Source organism: Silurus meridionalis, chromosome 18 (assembly GCF_014805685.1).
Source record: "Silurus meridionalis isolate SWU-2019-XX chromosome 18, ASM1480568v1, whole genome shotgun sequence".
Classification (NCBI taxonomy): domain Eukaryota; kingdom Metazoa; phylum Chordata; class Actinopteri; order Siluriformes; family Siluridae; genus Silurus; species Silurus meridionalis.
Window position 1 is genome coordinate 15,168,513 of NC_060901.1, and position 18,392 is coordinate 15,186,904.

An 18,392-nucleotide genomic window follows, 5' to 3' on the forward strand; every position below is an offset into this window, starting at 1 on the left:
CTGTCGAAAGCTTGGAAACACCTAGTCTTTCATTTTTATTTGTATTTTTTAAACTCATGTTTCTTTTGTTTATATGCAACAAACTTGGATATATATGTTTATATGCATCAGAATTGGACAGTGAATAAGTGGACGAAAGCTCTGGACAAATGAAGTCCAAAATGGAAATTTTTGGCTCTAACAGAAGAACTTAAGTAAGATCGAGAACATGAGAGAAGATGGTAACAAACTGCCTCACCCCCACAGTCACACATGGAGGTGGAAGTGTAATGGTTTGGGGTTGTTCAGGAGCAGGGAGGGTTGAAGACATAACAACGACCCGAAGCAAACGTCCAAGCGTTATTTAGAGAGCGAACAGACGGCTGGAGTGTTCTCTCTCATGGATTGGCCTGCCCAGTCACTACACCTACATCTTATTGAACGAAATCTCCAACCAGCGAAGAACACCTTTGGTAAGTATTTCAGCTAAACTTTTGGAAAAAAAACTGTCTGGATGCCAAGAGTGTGTATGATTTTTCAATGTAAAGGAAGTAAAAAAAAAAAAAAAACAAGTGCCATCACCCATCTGTAATAAGGATTTTGGAATTCAGATACATTTTGAGCTTCAGTGTTGTAAAAATAGATATCATTTATAAATATTTTAAGAACTACAGGGTTTTCAGAATATCTCAGAAGAGATAAATGGAGTAAGACCTCACTTTCAGAGTAGTATGAAAAGCTGAGCTTTTATAAAATTTCGACTACAGTTTGCATCTGATCACCATCACTGCACACCTCAACATCGATTATCTGTAATAAATGGACATTCTGTGCCACCCAGATGGTCTGGTTCCTCTCAAGGTTTCTTCCTTTTGCCATCTCAGGGAGTTTTTTCTTGCCACAGTCACCACCGGCTCGCTCATAAGGGACAAACGTATACTTATAAAGAACATCTAATTCATTCTTTATCATGGCATTATCTGTGTAAAGCTGCTTTGAGACAATGTTCACTGTTAAAAGCGCTATACGAATAAAAATGAATTGAATTTCTGTAGTGTAGCATTGACACACAGGTGTACTGTATCAACATCATCAAAGATTTCAGAAGCCAATAATGATTCATGTAGGTCAGTGGGAGAAATTGAAACGTTAAATAAATGATATCTAGTCTGAATTTATTCAACTACTGTATTAGTTTACTAAATACATTTAGTGGGCCTGGTTTTAGAGCTGAAATACATCTATGGCACGTAACTAGATCTTAAGGACCCCACTGAAGGTACATTGATATACTTATAAAACTGTAAATTCACAACAACTCACTGATTATACTTTGACACTGTAACTCTATATCCAGGTTAGTTTGGCTGCCGTTCAAAATTTTGCTGTGCGTGTTGTGTAAAGATCAGAAGATTTGTGAGTGATCCCATTCTCACCTCTTTGTCTCTTGATTGGTCCATTTCATCTTTGCTGGAGGTGGAGCTGTTGTCATCATCCTCGTTCGAGCTTAGCCCCTCCTCTTCCTCAGACACATCGTCGCCCAAATGAGGCCTGTTAGCAAATCAAATTTATCAAAACATTTATTAACTCGTATATGCGCTCTGTTGATTTACACACCCACAGACACACACAGACACACACACATATGGTAAGCATGTGTGGAAATGAAATCTAATCCCAAACATTTTTCTTCAGAGAAAGTAGTCATTTTATTCGCCATGTTCAAACTTTCAGTGAATATGGTATTTTATTTTAGGATGATTGTATTAGCAGCATAAATCAGTAGGTTTTATGTATTTATTTGGATTTATCCTGCCAATTCCTACTCACCAAGCAATTAATACAAAGGTTAAAACTTCCTCCAAGACACATGAAGTCAGATAGAAGTCAAACGATTTGGGTTTTTCTCTGGCCAATGCCTATTTTTAAAAATCAGGGCAGGCAATTTTTTTTGGCCGATTTTCTTTTTTTTCTCCCTTCTCATAAAATCTAACAGTTAATAAGAAGTGATACAGAAAATCGTTTGAACTAAAGATATAAAATATATATTGCATTCGATTAAGAACGAATGATAAGAACTTAAAGCCCGGGACACACCAAGCTGATGGTCGGCCGTTGGGCGACAGCAGGGTTTTTTTAAGTGTTGGTCAGCTTTAGTTTTTCCACAACGTTGTCTCCTGTCTGTGCTGGCTAGTCAGCTTAGTGAATAAACACATGAGAAAAAAGGAACATGCTTGTTGTAATTCTCACTCTTTTTTTCGCAAGTTAGCAGACATGATTGAAAAAAAGCTACACGGATCCGTTAATACTGATCGTGGGAGGTGGAAACGCTGCTTACACAAGATTTTACAGTTCTAATTTTCCTGTCTGGATTGTTTGGTGTATCAGATGCTTAATAATTGGCCTAATTTGCCACATAATTGGCCGATGCAGATTAATTGAAAAATGGCAAAAATCTGCCTTAATAATCAGCCAGCCGATCAATCGGTCGACCTCTAAAGTCAGCCACTGTTAATTATTTTTTAACACAAGAAAACAATCAGACAGACAAAAAATACAAAATAATCTTTAGGCAAATCTTTAGGCTCATCCAATCAATAAAATAAATTAAAACTAATGAATTACAAAATAGCTTAAATTAAAATAATTTAGGTAAATTCAAGTACTTGATAAATAAAATAATAATAAATAAAAAATAAATACGCACAAGTAACACAAATTTCCAAACCTTTATACTTTTTTACCAGGCAGAACTAGAACGAGGCAGCCCATAAAATCTCATAAACTGTGTGTGTGTGTGTGTGTCTCCAGTGAACTGAAAGAACTGAAAGAAACACACACACACATTTCATACTAGGCATGCTGAACACCTCATAATGTAACTGCTCTCCAAAAATGTTTTTTGGTTGCACCACTCCAGAGCCCCTGGTGTGATGTAATTTTGAAAGGAACCTATTGCTTCAGTGAACTTGTTTTTTTTTTTTTTTTTTTTACACATCTTGCAATAAGCAATTCCCATTTCCAAACCAGACCCCAAAACACTAACTAATTCCAAATAAGTCAACTAATTGTTTATATTTAGAAGGTCCTTTATAAATTAAACTGGTGGCTGCTTAGATTAGTCGGTACTGCCTTCAACAGTGTGGTCTTACATGTGGTGTAGTCTTTCTCTTCCAAATGATATACAGGACATTTAACAAACCAATCAAAAACACCATGTCAGAACGTGAGCCAAAGCTTATTTAAAATGGTCTAAGGCAAAGTTGAAATCTGTTTTGTAATCAGACAATAAAAAAAACCTGCACTCAACGTTCTATAGACTTAAGGGTAGAGGGACCACCTGGCTTTTCATCAGTGCTTACCTCAAAGGATAATAGTGGGGGGAGCATTTGTCTGACAAAATAGGCATATTTATGTTTCAGGGCAATAAATGCAAAAGAGAGCCTTGATTATATTAGCAAGTCAATGCTAATCTAGTAAAACAGCATTGCTGAGTGCTGAACTGGTCTGTCTATAGTCCAGACCATTCACCAATTACAAATATTTGGTGCATCATGAAATGAAAAATATGGCAAAGAAGACCCTGGACGAATGAGCAGCTCGATTCCTGTATCAAACACAAACGAGACAACATTCCTCTCCCAAACTAGTTTTTTATTTTGTTCCCCGATGTATATGGACTGTTCCCAGATGTATGTATGCTACACAGTGGAAAACATGGCCTTTACCCAACATTTCTTTTTCATTTTTTTGTTGCATCCATCAAATTATAATGATCTTATTTTTCTTTAAAATGGTACATTTACTCAGTTTAAACCGTTACGTTTTCTAAATGGGTTTATGAGATTTGCCAATCAGTGCAGTTTTTATTTGAATTTTTACACAGTGTCCCGAAATTTTTTAGAACTAGGATTGTAATTATAAATTATAATGCAGTGGATAAAAAAAATATAATAATGTAATCCTTGAAGGTATTTCTGAGATACATGGAAATGTATGATGTATAATGATAGACAGGCTTACTAACAAACAGGCAGTAACACAGCACTGTGTTTCATTTGAAAACTCATTGTGTGAGGCTGCATATCTAATATCTGAAATTTCTATATTTCTAGTCTGTTTAAAATCATACTTATTTAAAAAAAATTGATCAACATATCCATGAAATATCTCAAAAAGGAACATTGTGGAAATATCCATATATCACCATATCAGCAAGACCGTTATTGTAACCCATTCAAAAGAAAAGCATGGGGAAAAAATGACCCACTGTTTATTAACTGCAATAGTTTGTGAGCATATACTTTAAAACATTAAACACAGAGTCTCAAAGAAAGTGAAACTGAGAGGAAATTGTACTTTACACTTTACTTCTACTGAATGCTACGATCCACTGAATAGCGTAATGTACAGCTGAGTTTCAAAAACATCCAGTCATCTATTCTAGTAGTTTGTATTTTTGTTTAGTTGTGTTCAAAGTAATATTAGTAAACAGGGTTGCCAGGTTTAAGCAAAATTTCCATTCGCCACTACTTTTTAAAATCCACCTGCAACTAAAAACCACCCCAAAAAAATTGATAAGAAAGCATTTTCTTTCCCAGAATTTCAGTCCATGCAATATTTGTTTACAACATATTTTGTTAAGTGCAGACATTATCCTCACGAACACCCATTGCCTCTTTCCAAGCTTTGCAAAAAAAACAACAATAATGGTTTTTGATATTTGCTATAAAACAAGATACTGGTGATTGTACAGAAATTTTAAACTTTCCTAATCTGGCAACCCTGTCTATTAACCCAGTCCACTCCTCCACCAATGGAACTGGAAAAAAAAGTTTTGGGCAGAGGGTTTACTCACCCCAAATGGATGTAAATTTGTGGATTGCCCCAAATGGATGTCTTTTTTATCACACCGCTACAGTGTACTATCTACACATGCTTGTAAACCAAACAGAATATCATCTTAATTCAATATCAAAGTTTTATGATTTGCTGGCCCCTCATAAAAGGTAGATAGTACTTAACAGAATTGTGAATTTTCTTTTATGAATACACAGTATGGACAAAAGTATTGAGAAAAGTGACTTTTTAGCCATATGTGGTTCTCCACCTAACCGTAATCACAAAGTGTTATAGGATGTATTTGAATGTGTAGCATTACATTTTCCCTTTATTTGAACTGCCCCTGTGCACAAAGTAAGCTCCATGAAGATATATTTTACTGGCCTGCTCTAGAGCTCTGACCTCATCACTACTGAACAACTTTGGGATGATTTGGAATGTTGACTGCAGCCCAGGCCTCCTCACCTACATCAGTACCTGACTTTACCAACATCCTTGTGGCTGAATGATCACAAATCTTCACAAGCACACTCCAAAATCTTTATCTTATGATCAGATGTCCACAAACTTTTGTCCATATATAGCATCTTTTGGAAAAGGGCTGGGGCTACTTATAAATCAGCTGCCAGTGTGAAAAATGTGAACCTCATAATCTTTTGATTTGATTTCAGCGACTCATTAAGCCAAATTACTACCTATTCACTTCAAAAAGTGGTCAAAACACAAGTGGCCCCATACACACCTGTCTGTGGACCCAGTAACCACTGGATTTTCAGATATATATCGATTGTAATATGTAAATACAGACATTCTGCACTGCAACACAGCCTGAAACATTATTATATGATTTTATAACAGTAGAAGCTTAAACATAGGATCGATAAAAACAGTGAATATACAAATCAATCAGAAAGAAAAATAATAATACTACCTGTTACCAGATTATGTCGTTTCAACACACTGAATTTCCGTCAAATATGAAACAAAGGCTAGAGGACGGAAAAAATTCGAATTCTTCATAGTTTAACACGAAAATGTATAACCCCAAAACACACAAAAACTTTGCTGAAGTGAAAGAAACCTTTCCTCATGATAATTGTATTAAGTTCTAGTCCTGTATTGGAAACTCGCATCCAGAATACAAACCCTGTCTGAAAACTCATCACTGTAGTCACTTTATATTGCGAATATATTCCCGTTTCAAACTCACACGGCCATGATGTGAATGTTTTGTGAGAAACCTCGCTGTGGGCTTTTCTTTCGGATAAAAATAAGCGGTCCGTTTTTTTTCCAAGGGTGAAGAACTAATTTCTCACACTCACACAAACCCCGTTCTCCTTTTACACCTCTCCACCCCTTCTCTGCCCCTCTCCCCTTTTCTTTCCCTCGCTCTTTCTCTCGTTTTCTCATTCTGTCTTCTGCTGCAGGCGGACAGAGCGCCTCTTGTTTACTGCCTCGGGTAGCTTATATAAACTCAGCCTGTAAAGGGATGCCAGAGAGACAACACACACTCACACACACTTACACACACACAGAGTTCAAATAAATCGTGTACCATAACTGGCATACAAGACGTTAAAGACAAACTAAAGCTCCTGTCAGTATGTAATGCCCATTTCTTTCAGAAAACATACGAAAGAGTTTCATTGCTTGATTTGTATTACGTAAAGACTTGAACAATTTCAAATTGAGGGTCCCAGACTCCAAAAACAAAATACACCTCGTTTTATTTGTTCAACCTCGGTAGGCAAGTTTAAAAAATAAATAATAAAACTTTCACAGGCTTTAAATGAGTGTTTTAATTCAGAAGAAGGTTTGATAATGACCCCTATTTAAAGTGATGATTCCAGTCACCTTAAACAACCCTATGAGAAAAATAAGATCCTTCTAGAGGGGTGTAAAAAGGTCAAGAGAAAATCTTTCTACTAGATCACAACACAAATGAGGAGTTGCTGCGTCATAAAATCTGAGAGCCAATCACGTTTCAGTGCAAGTACAGGCCATGCAGCTGTGCAACACTAAGCAGATGAGAATGTAATTATTCCATACAGAATTAGTTTTTATCCAATTTAAAGTTGTTGACACAAGAATGATAAATCAGGGTTTAGGAAAGTACAGTGAATATACATACCCAGGATTAGGAGTGTACGATATATATTTAGTTTGCGATAATATCGTAATTGTTGTTTTAATTATGTGCGATTTGACATTATCGCGTATAATCACACACCTACAGAGTGAACGGATAAATTACGTGATGAAGTCTGGTAGATTAAATATCAATATCACACAAAAAAGTGCCTTTTTTCTCCAAAATTCGGTTATTAAAATTGATTTTATTATTACATTTATATAATATCATATTTAGATTAGGGCTAAAACGATTCCTCGCATAACTTGAGTAATTCAAATACAAAAGATCTTTGAGGCAAATATATTTTTATTTTTACCAATGCAGAGATTTTTTTATTTTTATTTTTATTTTTTAGCCAGTCGGGCAGCGTCACCACCTCTGTAGTGGTCCACAATCAATAGAATCGCATGGTATCAAACTGAGCCTCGGATCCCTGAAGAGAAATCATGGCTACCTGTGGATGCAGCAGAAATGTCTGATGTTTACGAGAAATAAAGCCGCAATTCCAAGAGAAAAAGTTGGAATTAGGAAAAAAAGAAAAAAAAAATTTATGTGGCGGAAACAGGCCTCCATAGGATTTAGTCCAAAGAAAACAACAAAGTTTCCAAAGTTTGGGATCATTTCAAACTAAAACACGGAAAGCATTGTACAGTTTGTTTACTTTTTCTTTTCTTTTTTCTTTTATTATTAAGTAATCTGAAATAGATTTTTATATTTTTTATTTATATATTTTTATTTGCATATAAATTATGGCAATTAAATGCACTAAAAGGGTTTAGTTTGAACTGATATTCTTTCACACAAGATCATTTGTATATATACTCTTTAATAAAAAAAAGTACTTATCAAATTACTCAGAAGAATACTCAATTACTTAAATCAAAAGCGGCAGCATTAATTTAGATTATATTATAATATTATAAAATATTGATTTCATTTTCTTGAAACAGCCAAAATGTCTAATTATTCTAAATGACTGATTAAATGTAAGAATTTGAATCAATGATGAAGATGCATATATGAAGATGCAGACGTTAGAATGAAAATAATGGCCATAAAAGGGTAAAAATCAATTGAAGAATATCAAAAGTTGATGGAGTCCGCTGTCCATGGTAGTCCTTAAAGTACAAGCACAACAACACACTCAGTCTAATTATCGTTACTAATAAACTCTGAGAAAATATCGAGATACGATTTGTTGTCAATATCAGACACTCCTAACCAGGATCGATTGTTAACCTCCTGGGATATCGTACGAGCAGAGTGAAACGTGAAAGGTGGAATACCAGGATTCCATTTACATGAGGTTTAGAATCACCTTAAACCTTCAATACAAATGAGTGTTGTTACTGGTCATGTCATGAGACAAGCAAACACAAAATCCTCATCTACTTCAACTAAAATCTCCACCATTCATGATGTCACAGAGCGATTATCGAATTGGATGATGTGGCTATTGCACTGATAAGGGAAACGAGAAAAAATGGCTAAATGGCTGCGATGAAGGAGGATGAGAGCGTGACAGCGTGTGTGTTTGTGTGTGAGAGAGAGAGAGAGAGAGAGAGAGAGAGAGAGAGAGAGAGAGAGAGCGCAAGAGAGATTATTTTCCAGAGGCTCTGCCCTCTCTCTTCTCCAGATATTTCCTGCTCTGGCCACTGAAAATAACCCACAGGAAAGCGACTCAGCCTGAACTCCAAGAGTGGACCATTAAAGTGGCAGTTTCAGCTCTCTGCCTTCTGTATTAAACAAACTGACGGTTGTTTTGTTTCTGTAGTGGTTCTGGCTGTGCAGGTTACTGAATGTAAAAGCTGCTTGCTTACACATATTAGAGATCATATACAAGAGAAATAAACATAATTTCAGTAAAAAATAATTAAATAAAAATTAAGGCAAAACAGCTCAGGAAATGCCATAACATGATACGTTTTAGATCATATTTTAAAGTGTTACATTCAAAATATGTGCACACTTAGTTAGAGGCTGCATTCATTAAAATTCCAAAGAGTTTCTTCTAACCACAGTGTGTGTTTTTCGAGTGTGGGAGTCACCCTGCTCGTCTCTCGCAGCAGAACCAAGGTAAGCTTTAACACAAGGGTAAGATTCTACTTTATACAACTGTTCTATCAATTCTATCGAAGAAAAGCTGCATGAGCCTTGATTTCTGATTTGGACATCAATAAACATCTAAAATAATCCAATCTGATTGTCATTGTGTTCTGTGTATAAGTATATGTTGCTCTTTGCTGACAACATTGAAATTAAAAAGAATCCTCAACATCCCATTACAAATGTTTTTTCTTCATAATTATGACACGTTACATAAAACATATTCTGTCAACGGATATCATGTTACTCTGATGAAATTCCATGTTGTTATAGAAATTACTGCATATGAGATAAATGTTCTAAAAGCAACTTTACCGATCTCAGGTTCAGGTTCTGATTTGATTACATTCTTGGTTTAGACCACAGCAAGATTTTACTAATAATGTTACTATTAATGGTCCTCTTTTCCGAGCTGATCAACTTGAATGACTTGGGAAACTAACAGAATATTGTCTTACCAGCTTTGATTACACAAAAGGCGGTCCATTGAGTTGAGTTGACACGGAAATCATGTTAAATGCAAGTCCTGTTTCTCTTATTAATTATATTTCGCTACGTTCTCCTAGCAGCATGATATTTGGCATCAAGTTATATTTTTTCATTTCCTGCTTTCATTCCAGGCATCACAGAGCCTCCATCAGCATAACAGCAATAACTTCAACAGTTTCTGCTACAGGAGTTTGTCTGTTGGATAAACCGGCCAGCCACCGCTCCCCACGTGCATCAATGAGCCTTGACCACCCATGACCCTGTTACTGGTTCACCACTATTCCTCCCTTGGACCACTTTTGAAAGATACTGACTACTGCAGAACGGAAAACACCCCACAAGAGCTGCAGTTTTGGACATGCTCTGACCCAGTCGTCTAGACCTCACATTTTGGCCCTCGTCAAACTCGCTCACATCCTTGCGCTTGCCCATTTTTCCTGCTTCTAACACCTCAACTTTGAGGAGAAAAATTTCACTTGCTGTCGAATATATCCCACCCACTAACAAGCACCATGATGAAAGGATAATCAGTGTTATTCACCGCTAATAATGTTAGAATGTCATAATGCCTGATCGGTGTATGTGCTTCGGTCAAAAGGTGCCGGTTGTTTTGGAGTACCTAGAACAACATTCTCAAGCTATGGAAATTCCAATTAGAACTCAGAAAGCTAATCATCTTGTTTGACAGTGTCAAATGATGTGCTTAACTGCTCCTCTCTAATGTAAAAGTGCAGATCTGGCTGGCTATGAACAGTCTCGTTCCTCTCAGGATTTCTTCCGAATGCTGTCCCAAGCATTTTCCCTTGTTCCTGCCTCCTTTGTCTGAGCGCTATACAAATAAATAGAAATTGGAAATCAACTGGAACATGCCACCCTTTGATTCTTGGGAGTTGACTCTTCCCTCAGATGGATACAGTCGAATTGTTGTCACTGGTTTGTTTGTTTTTCTGGGCTCTACCTCATTCGACTTCTAAATATTAGACTGACGCACAACCAGAGTCTTTCAAGGGTCACATGTAGAATTTCTTTTTTTTTAACAAGGAAAATATATTTTACATACATCATGTAAAGCTCCTTACCTGCTCATTTCATAAGGTTCCTGCACTTCATACACTCCACTATCCGTATTCTGATTCGAATAGACCCAGGGCAGGTTCATGTACTCAGGAATCTCCTCATAGAGGGGCACATTTTCATATTCGACCCCACAGTCCTCTTCTCCATCCTGCTGAGAGATGTTCTCGCTGGTGGCTGTGACCTCAGTGTTGGCCACGTTGTGCGCGTCACACTCTGTATCCGTGCTACTGCAGTCCAAAGACGTCCCACTACGTAGCAGTTTCGGAATCAGCTTCACACGTACTTCGAGAAGTTTCTTCAGACTGCGGTGTTTCTGCACACCACCGCCTGAGTCCACACGTAGAAGATCAGCGGAAGAGAATGACCTTGCCCTCTGCTTGACCAGCACTGACCCCGTCCTCTTTCCATCTCTGGTCTGTGATTGGTTAGCGCTCTGAGATAGCTGTTTACCAAATAGAGGGATTCCTGAGAAAGTGATGCGCCATGATGAGGGTTTTTCGTTAGGAGGGGCAGGAAGTGCTCCAAAAATAGGCGGTGGGGCCGGAACGGGTGTTTGTGGTGGCGTGTTTTGTTTCCTTGACAGTGCGGACGCAGGTAGACTGTGTCTCTGTGGCTTTTTGGGGACGATCTTTGGCGAGCTTTCCTCTGCTGAAGACGCCTTTGATACAGTCACCAGCTGAGGGCTACGGTTGAGTCTAATTTGTTTCGGTAAACTCCTAGTGAACGAACAACGAGCAAAATCGCCATATGCACCATCTTCATCATCGTCCTCGTCGTCCTCTTCCACCTCTTCTCTGTGGAGCTTCTCATCAAACCGATCGGAGTTTGCATGCTCCGTAAGAAGCAGGTTATCCAGAGAAGATGACATATGATTGTTACTGTCTTTTTGTAAAAGGGACTTTTGTCGAGGGGGTGGGGCAGGTGGCTGTTGCTCCTCCTCTTCTATAGATACGGACATTTCACTAGTGACTGGTTCGGAATAGCAGAAAGTTTCTGTATGGGTCACGCTACCATCGTCGTGTGCGTCACAGCTTAAGTCTTTATTGTTGGTAGAGTCTGTAATGTTGGCAGAGCCTGCGTCTAAGTCTGAAGAAGTGTTTGCAAGGCAAGTGTCTTCTGGTACAGAATACTGGTTTTCTAAATGCTTTTGAAGGGTCACAGGGAGTTGTGTCTCTGTTTCATTTGAACACTCCACTACTGGCTTTTGGCGAAGAAGCAAATTTCTTCTTGGACGCCGAGGCTGAGGTACAGGAAGTGGTTTACTAGGGGGTGAAGGCATAGTATTGGTATTAGAATGTATATCCTCAGTGGTTAAACACCGCTTGTGTGAAGATTCCTTAGCAAGTTGCTGTTGTTTCTGAAAGGGTTCCACTGTTGGAGAATGTAACTCTGGTTGTGTGAGTATGTCATCCTTGACAAGCACAGCTGTGTGTGTATCATCCTTTGCATCAGGAGTAGTGTTTGGGGAGTGTGTGGGAATTTGGTTTTGCACATCTTGTCGGAGTAAAGTCACTTGGTCCTTTCCACTGTTGCAGCCAAACTCCTCGACTGGACTGCCTCGCTTTTTCCCCGATTCATAATCCGTCGCTTCGCTCGTTTCTTCAGATCCCCTCGTTTTGCCCATATGGTGACTCTTGGGTGGTATGATGTAACACGAAAGGCCTCCATTTTTGGATGCGGGGATACCCTCGGATTTGCCACTGCTGTTTGAGACAGCTTTGGGACAGATTTTATCCAGGCATGGTTTAGGGGCTAGTGCAGGTTTCCCTCTTTTTGGTGCAGAAGGAGATGGAGAGGGAAGAAGGCTCTCGGGTTTAGGTGCGATCGGAGGGGGGACTGGCTTCTGAGATGCCACCAGCCTGGGTTTGGGGGCAACTGGCGGCTTCTTCATACCTGCACAATCATACATGGAATACAGTTAGAACATTTTGAAAGACTTTTTGACAATGTGATTCCATATTTTGTCTATACGGGTTTAATAAAATCCAATAAAAATGCTTGTACTGTTTTGTTCAGTTCTGCTAGACTGATTTGTACAGACAAGTGTCAATCATATTGATGGACATGCAGATTTGGGACTAGCAGATTACAGACTACTAGATTTTCAATTAAAGATCCCCAGTGGACTAACAGATTCAGTAAGCTGTTGATTTAAATTCACTTTAGATTAGTCCTAATGCCCTTCCCAAGGAAATCATTTTATTTGCTATGTTGTTTACACACAACACTAGATCTTATTGGGTCATTTGTTGCAAAGCACCTCAATGCTGAAACACACACTACAGTTTTCTATGCAAAGAAATTTGAGAAAAAAGTCTGCTGTTAGCAGAGGTGGAAAAAGTAATAAAATATTCTACTTGAGTGAATGTACTGTAAATTTTGTGATATTTTATTTAAATACAAGTTGGCGATCTAAAAATCTACTCAAGTAATAAAAAAAAGTAGCTCATTTAAAATTTACCTTTTATTTAATAAAAAAAAAAATGTATAAAAAAAAAATTATAATTTACTGTCCGAGACTTGATTCTTGTGTTATGCACATGCAGCAAAAAAAAAAAATCTCCTGTTATAATTTCATTTATGATGATGTAGGAAATCGCAAATACAGATTGAGAAATTAGACAATGAGCACACGCACTGAACAGCTTTCCATTCCCTGGCATTTCACTTTCAGTTGCATCACTGCGTCTGTCTTGTCTGTCTCCATCTGTCTTTCCTGGAGTTTAGAGCGTTGGTTTGCCGCCCATCAATCAATCAGTGCAGTGGTTTCAGAGGCACTATTCTTTTTTTGCACCTTGCATTATTTTTTTATTTTTTATTATTATTCCACCCTAAAACTGATGCAGACCAAATCGCAAAGCCTATGTGAAACTAGGCCAGATGTTAGAGCTCAATTTGGGCAGAGGTTAACTTTCAACCCAGTTGGCCAAAGGGGGGCACTACAGTCAAAAAAATAAATTAAAAAAATGCAGAAATTTTTAACCATAGCTCATATACCGTTGTCCAAAAACCACTTTTACTAAGTAGTCAATAAGGTACTAATAAAGTAAACGTAAACCTAAAATACTGTACAGTGTGTATCATACATTTAAACGAGACAAAGAACATGTACCTTTGTGTACGAAATCGCGGCACTGGGATGTTGAAAATCTACATTATACTGCTGGAGGAATCGGAAGCCAATCGGAATGGTCCATTCGTTTAATCTGGGTTGTGATTGGCTCTGATGTCAACAAAAAGGGTGGAGTTGAAGACATACATCACCAGATTTAGCCAATGAAAATAAAGAATGCAGTGACGTGTATCTTTAACTCAGCTCCTTTTTTGATGTCAAAGAACAATTCAACCAATAAACAAGCAGAGAAACTACGCATAGGCTACGCTACAGTACTACAGTATTTACTATAAATGTGATATTTCAACGAATTTACACAAAATTCGTCTTGCTATGGTCTTGCAAATGTTTTCTGTGTGTGTTTAAAGAGTGTGGGAGGATGATTTATGGCTTAAACAATAAAAAAAACGACTATCACCAGGGGACGACTGTATCACCAAAAAAATAAAAAAATTGTGGAACTGACCACTTGGTGGTGCTATAGGCGAGGAAATAAACCCATAAAAACGGCTATAGCTACGCACTGTTAGTCCAATCAACCTGAAAATTGGCATGCAGTGTCTCCAATAATAAAAAAAATATTGTATTTTTTAAACTCAGTAATAAGTATGATTTCAAGTTTAGTTAAGTATAATACTTTAAACAAAACATTAAATGTACAAAAGTATTGGGACACCTGACCTTTCCTGCCATGCGTGGTTCTTTGCCAAACTGTTACCACAAAGCTGGAGGCACACAAGTGTATAGGACGTCTTTGTATGCGGTATAATAAAATCTGGAGTTCACTTGAACTTGAAAACCCAAACCTGAACACATTTGGGATGAACTGGAACGCTGACTGCACCCCAGGCCTCACCCTACATCAGCACCTGACTTTACTATCGCACTTGCGGTTGATAAACACAAATGTCCACAAGCACACTTCATAAAATCTAGTGGAACATCTTCCCAGAAGAGTGGAGGGAATTATAAGAGCGAATTGTGATTAATTGTGGAATGCGATGCTCAAAAAGCACATACCGTACTTATGACCAGGTGTCCGCAAACTTTTAGCATTATAGTGTACTTAATGAAAAGTCAAATTACAGATTTTCCAAATTACTTTAAAAAGTGGAAGTACACAAAAAAACCCACACAGTAACTAAACAGTAATGTGTTACTGTCCACCTCTGGGTTTTGGGAATCATTTTTATTGGGCAGATTAATTGACCTGCTGCACAACTTTTCAAAAATCGGGAGCATACAAAGATCAGTGAAAATAAACAGTAAAGTCCAGCACTGTCTTTTTTTTTTTAATGCCTTCCTTGTACAAGGTGTGTACATAGTGTTACTTTGCCAATGAACATCACATGCTTTCCAGCCATGCTTAAAAAAGATCAGCAGATCATATCAGGAAAAAAAACTCATTCAGTCCCATTCAATTCCATTCCAGTACTGTATTTCTAATCCAAGACAATACTGAATACTTACAGTCAGGTAATTGTATCCTTAATAATAAAAGAAAGTGTCACAAGTGTATGTGTACGTGTTTAATGTAGGCGTGTGTTAACGGGCAAGTATCAAATCACAAGAATTGTTTGAGCACTGTGTAAGATTTTTATATCATCACAATCTTCTGTTAAGGAATTTGCTGGGGATTTTTTTGTCCTTGTGCCTTCGAGCACAACTGGGTACTCCACTAAATCTCAATGTTGCACGTGATGCTGAGAGATGAGGTCGAAAGTAGAGTAGTCTGAGAAATCCCATCATTATTACACTCAACAGACCTGGATATTTTTTTTAAATTATGACATTTCTGAATTCGGAATTCTTGGAAAAATGCCAGGAAATGATATATTTCTGCTAGGCGAGTATGAAGAGCTGGTCTAAAAAACTGTATGAACAATTAAGTAAAAGCTACTCTTAAGTAAGTGTGAGCACTAAGGGTTATAACTGAACTTCGTGAACTTGTGACCTGCCACAGTAGTGTAGTGGGTAATTTTGATCATAAACCCAAATTCTCACAGATTTGAACCTGGGTTCCCCCCATTTTCATCCCACCTTCCAAAACATTCCAGTTGGTGATCTGGTTACTCTAAATTTTCCCTGTATATGAACGAGTGTGTGAATGTGTGTGATGTGTGCTCTACAATGGACAGACATCACTTCCAGGGGGTATTCCTTCCTGGTGCACAGTGCTACAGATCTACTGTAACCATGACCTTCATGTCGGTCAGGTAATTTTTTTTCCCTATTATAAAGATCAGCTGCAATTCCATAAAACATTGATTGGGAATTTTGCTGAAGCGTGAGGTGGTATCAAAAAGTTTCAAGACAAGCTCTATTTACAAGAAAGTACTTTTACACACCATCACCTTTAAAATAGTTCCCTTACACAGCGATACAGTGCTTCCAGCGTTCTTGCCACTTCTGGAATGTGTCCTGAAAGTCTTCTTTTCAAAGCGTGTCAACCTGGGTGACAGGGTGCACACATTGTCAGAATCGCAGACGTGGTAACACCAGATGATGCCTTTTGACACACTAAATTATAATGGTCGGTGCTCCCTGTGACTGTGCGTGCAGCCTTGTGCTGCCATCTGTTGGCGTGTTACAAAAGTAGTCACGAAACCTCTTTAATACCACCTCATATGGCACCCGATTCACCAGTTATTGATCAAATTCTACGGACGATTTTCAGAGAAGGTGTAAAACATATTCCAGACATACGAAATCTCGTTCATATCTGATTTCAGCCCACATTTTAAGTCACTTTACATTTCAAGTCAGAAGAAGTAATGGAAGATTATCGCACCTAAAACATCTTTACTGTAACTCTCTGTCTCTGATATTATCCTTCTGGAATGTCACATTCCAACTTGTGGTTTTAGACACGGTGACACTGAACATGACTTTCTTTAAACAGCAATCGAACCAAACTATGAACAAAACTTAATAATACACCTGATCAGGATCATGTTATGGAAGCAGCCATCTTGGAAATGCTAAACCATTTCCTTAAGCTAAACCATAGCTTAAGGCTGGTAGAAAAATTTATTGATTTTGATCACTGCCTGTTAGCCTGATATCTCCAAACATTGAAAACACATCTTGGAAAAAGAAGAAACTTCGGTCAAACTGATTTTTTTTTCCCTTTCCACAAAGCAGCGATCAGGACCAGCACACTTCAAAGACAAAATACAAACCCATGTAATTTCTCAGGAAACTCGGACAACAATCCAAAACCAGTCCTCTCTCGGGTGAGTGAGGACATGAACAGAACCTCATAAACCCGGTTTTTATTTCCGGAATTTACTTGGCTTTGATTGTTTATGCTCCGTTGAGGAAGGGAAACGATCCAAGACAAATGTAAGGCCAGTTGGGTTTGTCACTTTAGATTCAGAGGGAAAAAAATAATAATTTCAGTGAGAAAAGATTCTTGAGATATACAGAGGATGAACTAAATGAGTCGTTGGATTGACGAAGCAAAAAATGTAGATAAGAGGACGCGAATGGTGAGGGGGAGCTAAACTTTTCCAAGTGTGTGAGTGTACACTAAATCCTGTCCCTAAGTCTCAGTGTGTGTGTGTGTGTGTGTGTGTGTGTGTGTGTGTGTGTGTGTGTGTGTGTGTAGTCATCAGGCGGATGTGCTGAGATGGCCAAACTTGTAGGCTATGGAAAATTATCATGAGACTCCTTTGGCTGCTTTATATCATTCATAAAGTCAGTGCACACAACCCAAGGACCCAGGGATCAACCCAGGGATCAACCCAGGGATCAACCCAGGGATCAACCCAGGGATCAACCCAGGGATCAACCCAGGGATCAACCCAGGGATCAACCCAGGGATCAACCCAGGGATCAACCCAGGGAACAACCCAGGGAACAACCCAGGGATCAATCAAGGTTTAACCAAGGGATCAAACCAAGGGATCAAACCAAGGGATCAGCCATGGATCAACCCATGGATCAACAAAGGGATCAACCCAGGGATCAACTCAGGAATCAACCCTATACAGAGTGACCGGAACACAGCCTGGGATTAATGTGCATACAGAAAAGTGAAAAAACCTGAAACAAAAGATACAAAATAATTCCTGTTTCAACTCATTCTAATCATTACATAAGGAAAAAACATGTTTGGTTTTTTATTACTCTTTGCCCTGCACTGAGTTTCCACCACCGGGTTTATTATAATAAAATAATACTTAGAAGAAGAAGAAAAAGAAGTCTGGGTTGTTATCTCCAAAACATCCGACAAATAAGCTCTCGAGCCCTCTTATTGGCAAACAAACAAACAATCAAAAACAACCAAACAAATGTTATTCTCGTTTTTTTCTTCTTTTTTTGTTAATATTTGGTTTTGTTCACTTTCCCAGGAAGGAAACTGACCTGTACTCATGATCCTTCACTCCTTCGGCTCCATGAATGAGTCGCTTTTTTAAGGAAAATCCTTTAAAAGTGGCTCCATGAGATCTCCCATAATAACTCCATCACAAAAGTGGAGAAAAAATGACACTGAAACACACTACACACAAAGCGCCATGTGGCCGGTTACAGTTTAACTAACTTTTTTTCTCCCATAGAAAAAAAATCTCTTCGTCTCCATTGAGTGTCCTGCCCCCACTCACACCGCACGCCTGCAGCTTTTTCGGACAGCCGCTAGGGGCGCTC

The 18,392-nt window shown here is 38.2% G+C and overlaps 1 protein-coding gene across 2 annotated transcripts in view; it reads right to left on the reverse strand.

The window, feature by feature from the left end:
• Positions 1–18,348, reverse strand: part of fgd6 (FYVE, RhoGEF and PH domain containing 6) — a 43,262-nt gene extending 24,914 nt beyond the window's left edge. The window contains exons 1-3 of one of the 2 annotated variants that reach the window (XR_006928575.1): positions 18,111–18,348; positions 10,630–12,520; positions 1,416–1,530 (exon numbers count right to left, since the gene is read on the reverse strand). Coding sequence is in view for 1 of the 2 variants with exons in the window: in XM_046873890.1 (XP_046729846.1) it covers positions 1,416–1,530; positions 10,630–12,520; positions 18,111–18,120 (2,016 nt within the window). In the remaining variant the exon portion in view is untranslated. The remainder of the gene's footprint in view (positions 1–1,415; positions 1,531–10,629; positions 12,521–18,110) is intronic. The other variant, XM_046873890.1, reaches the window with a different exon arrangement.
• Positions 18,349–18,392: the final 44 nt, after the last annotated feature.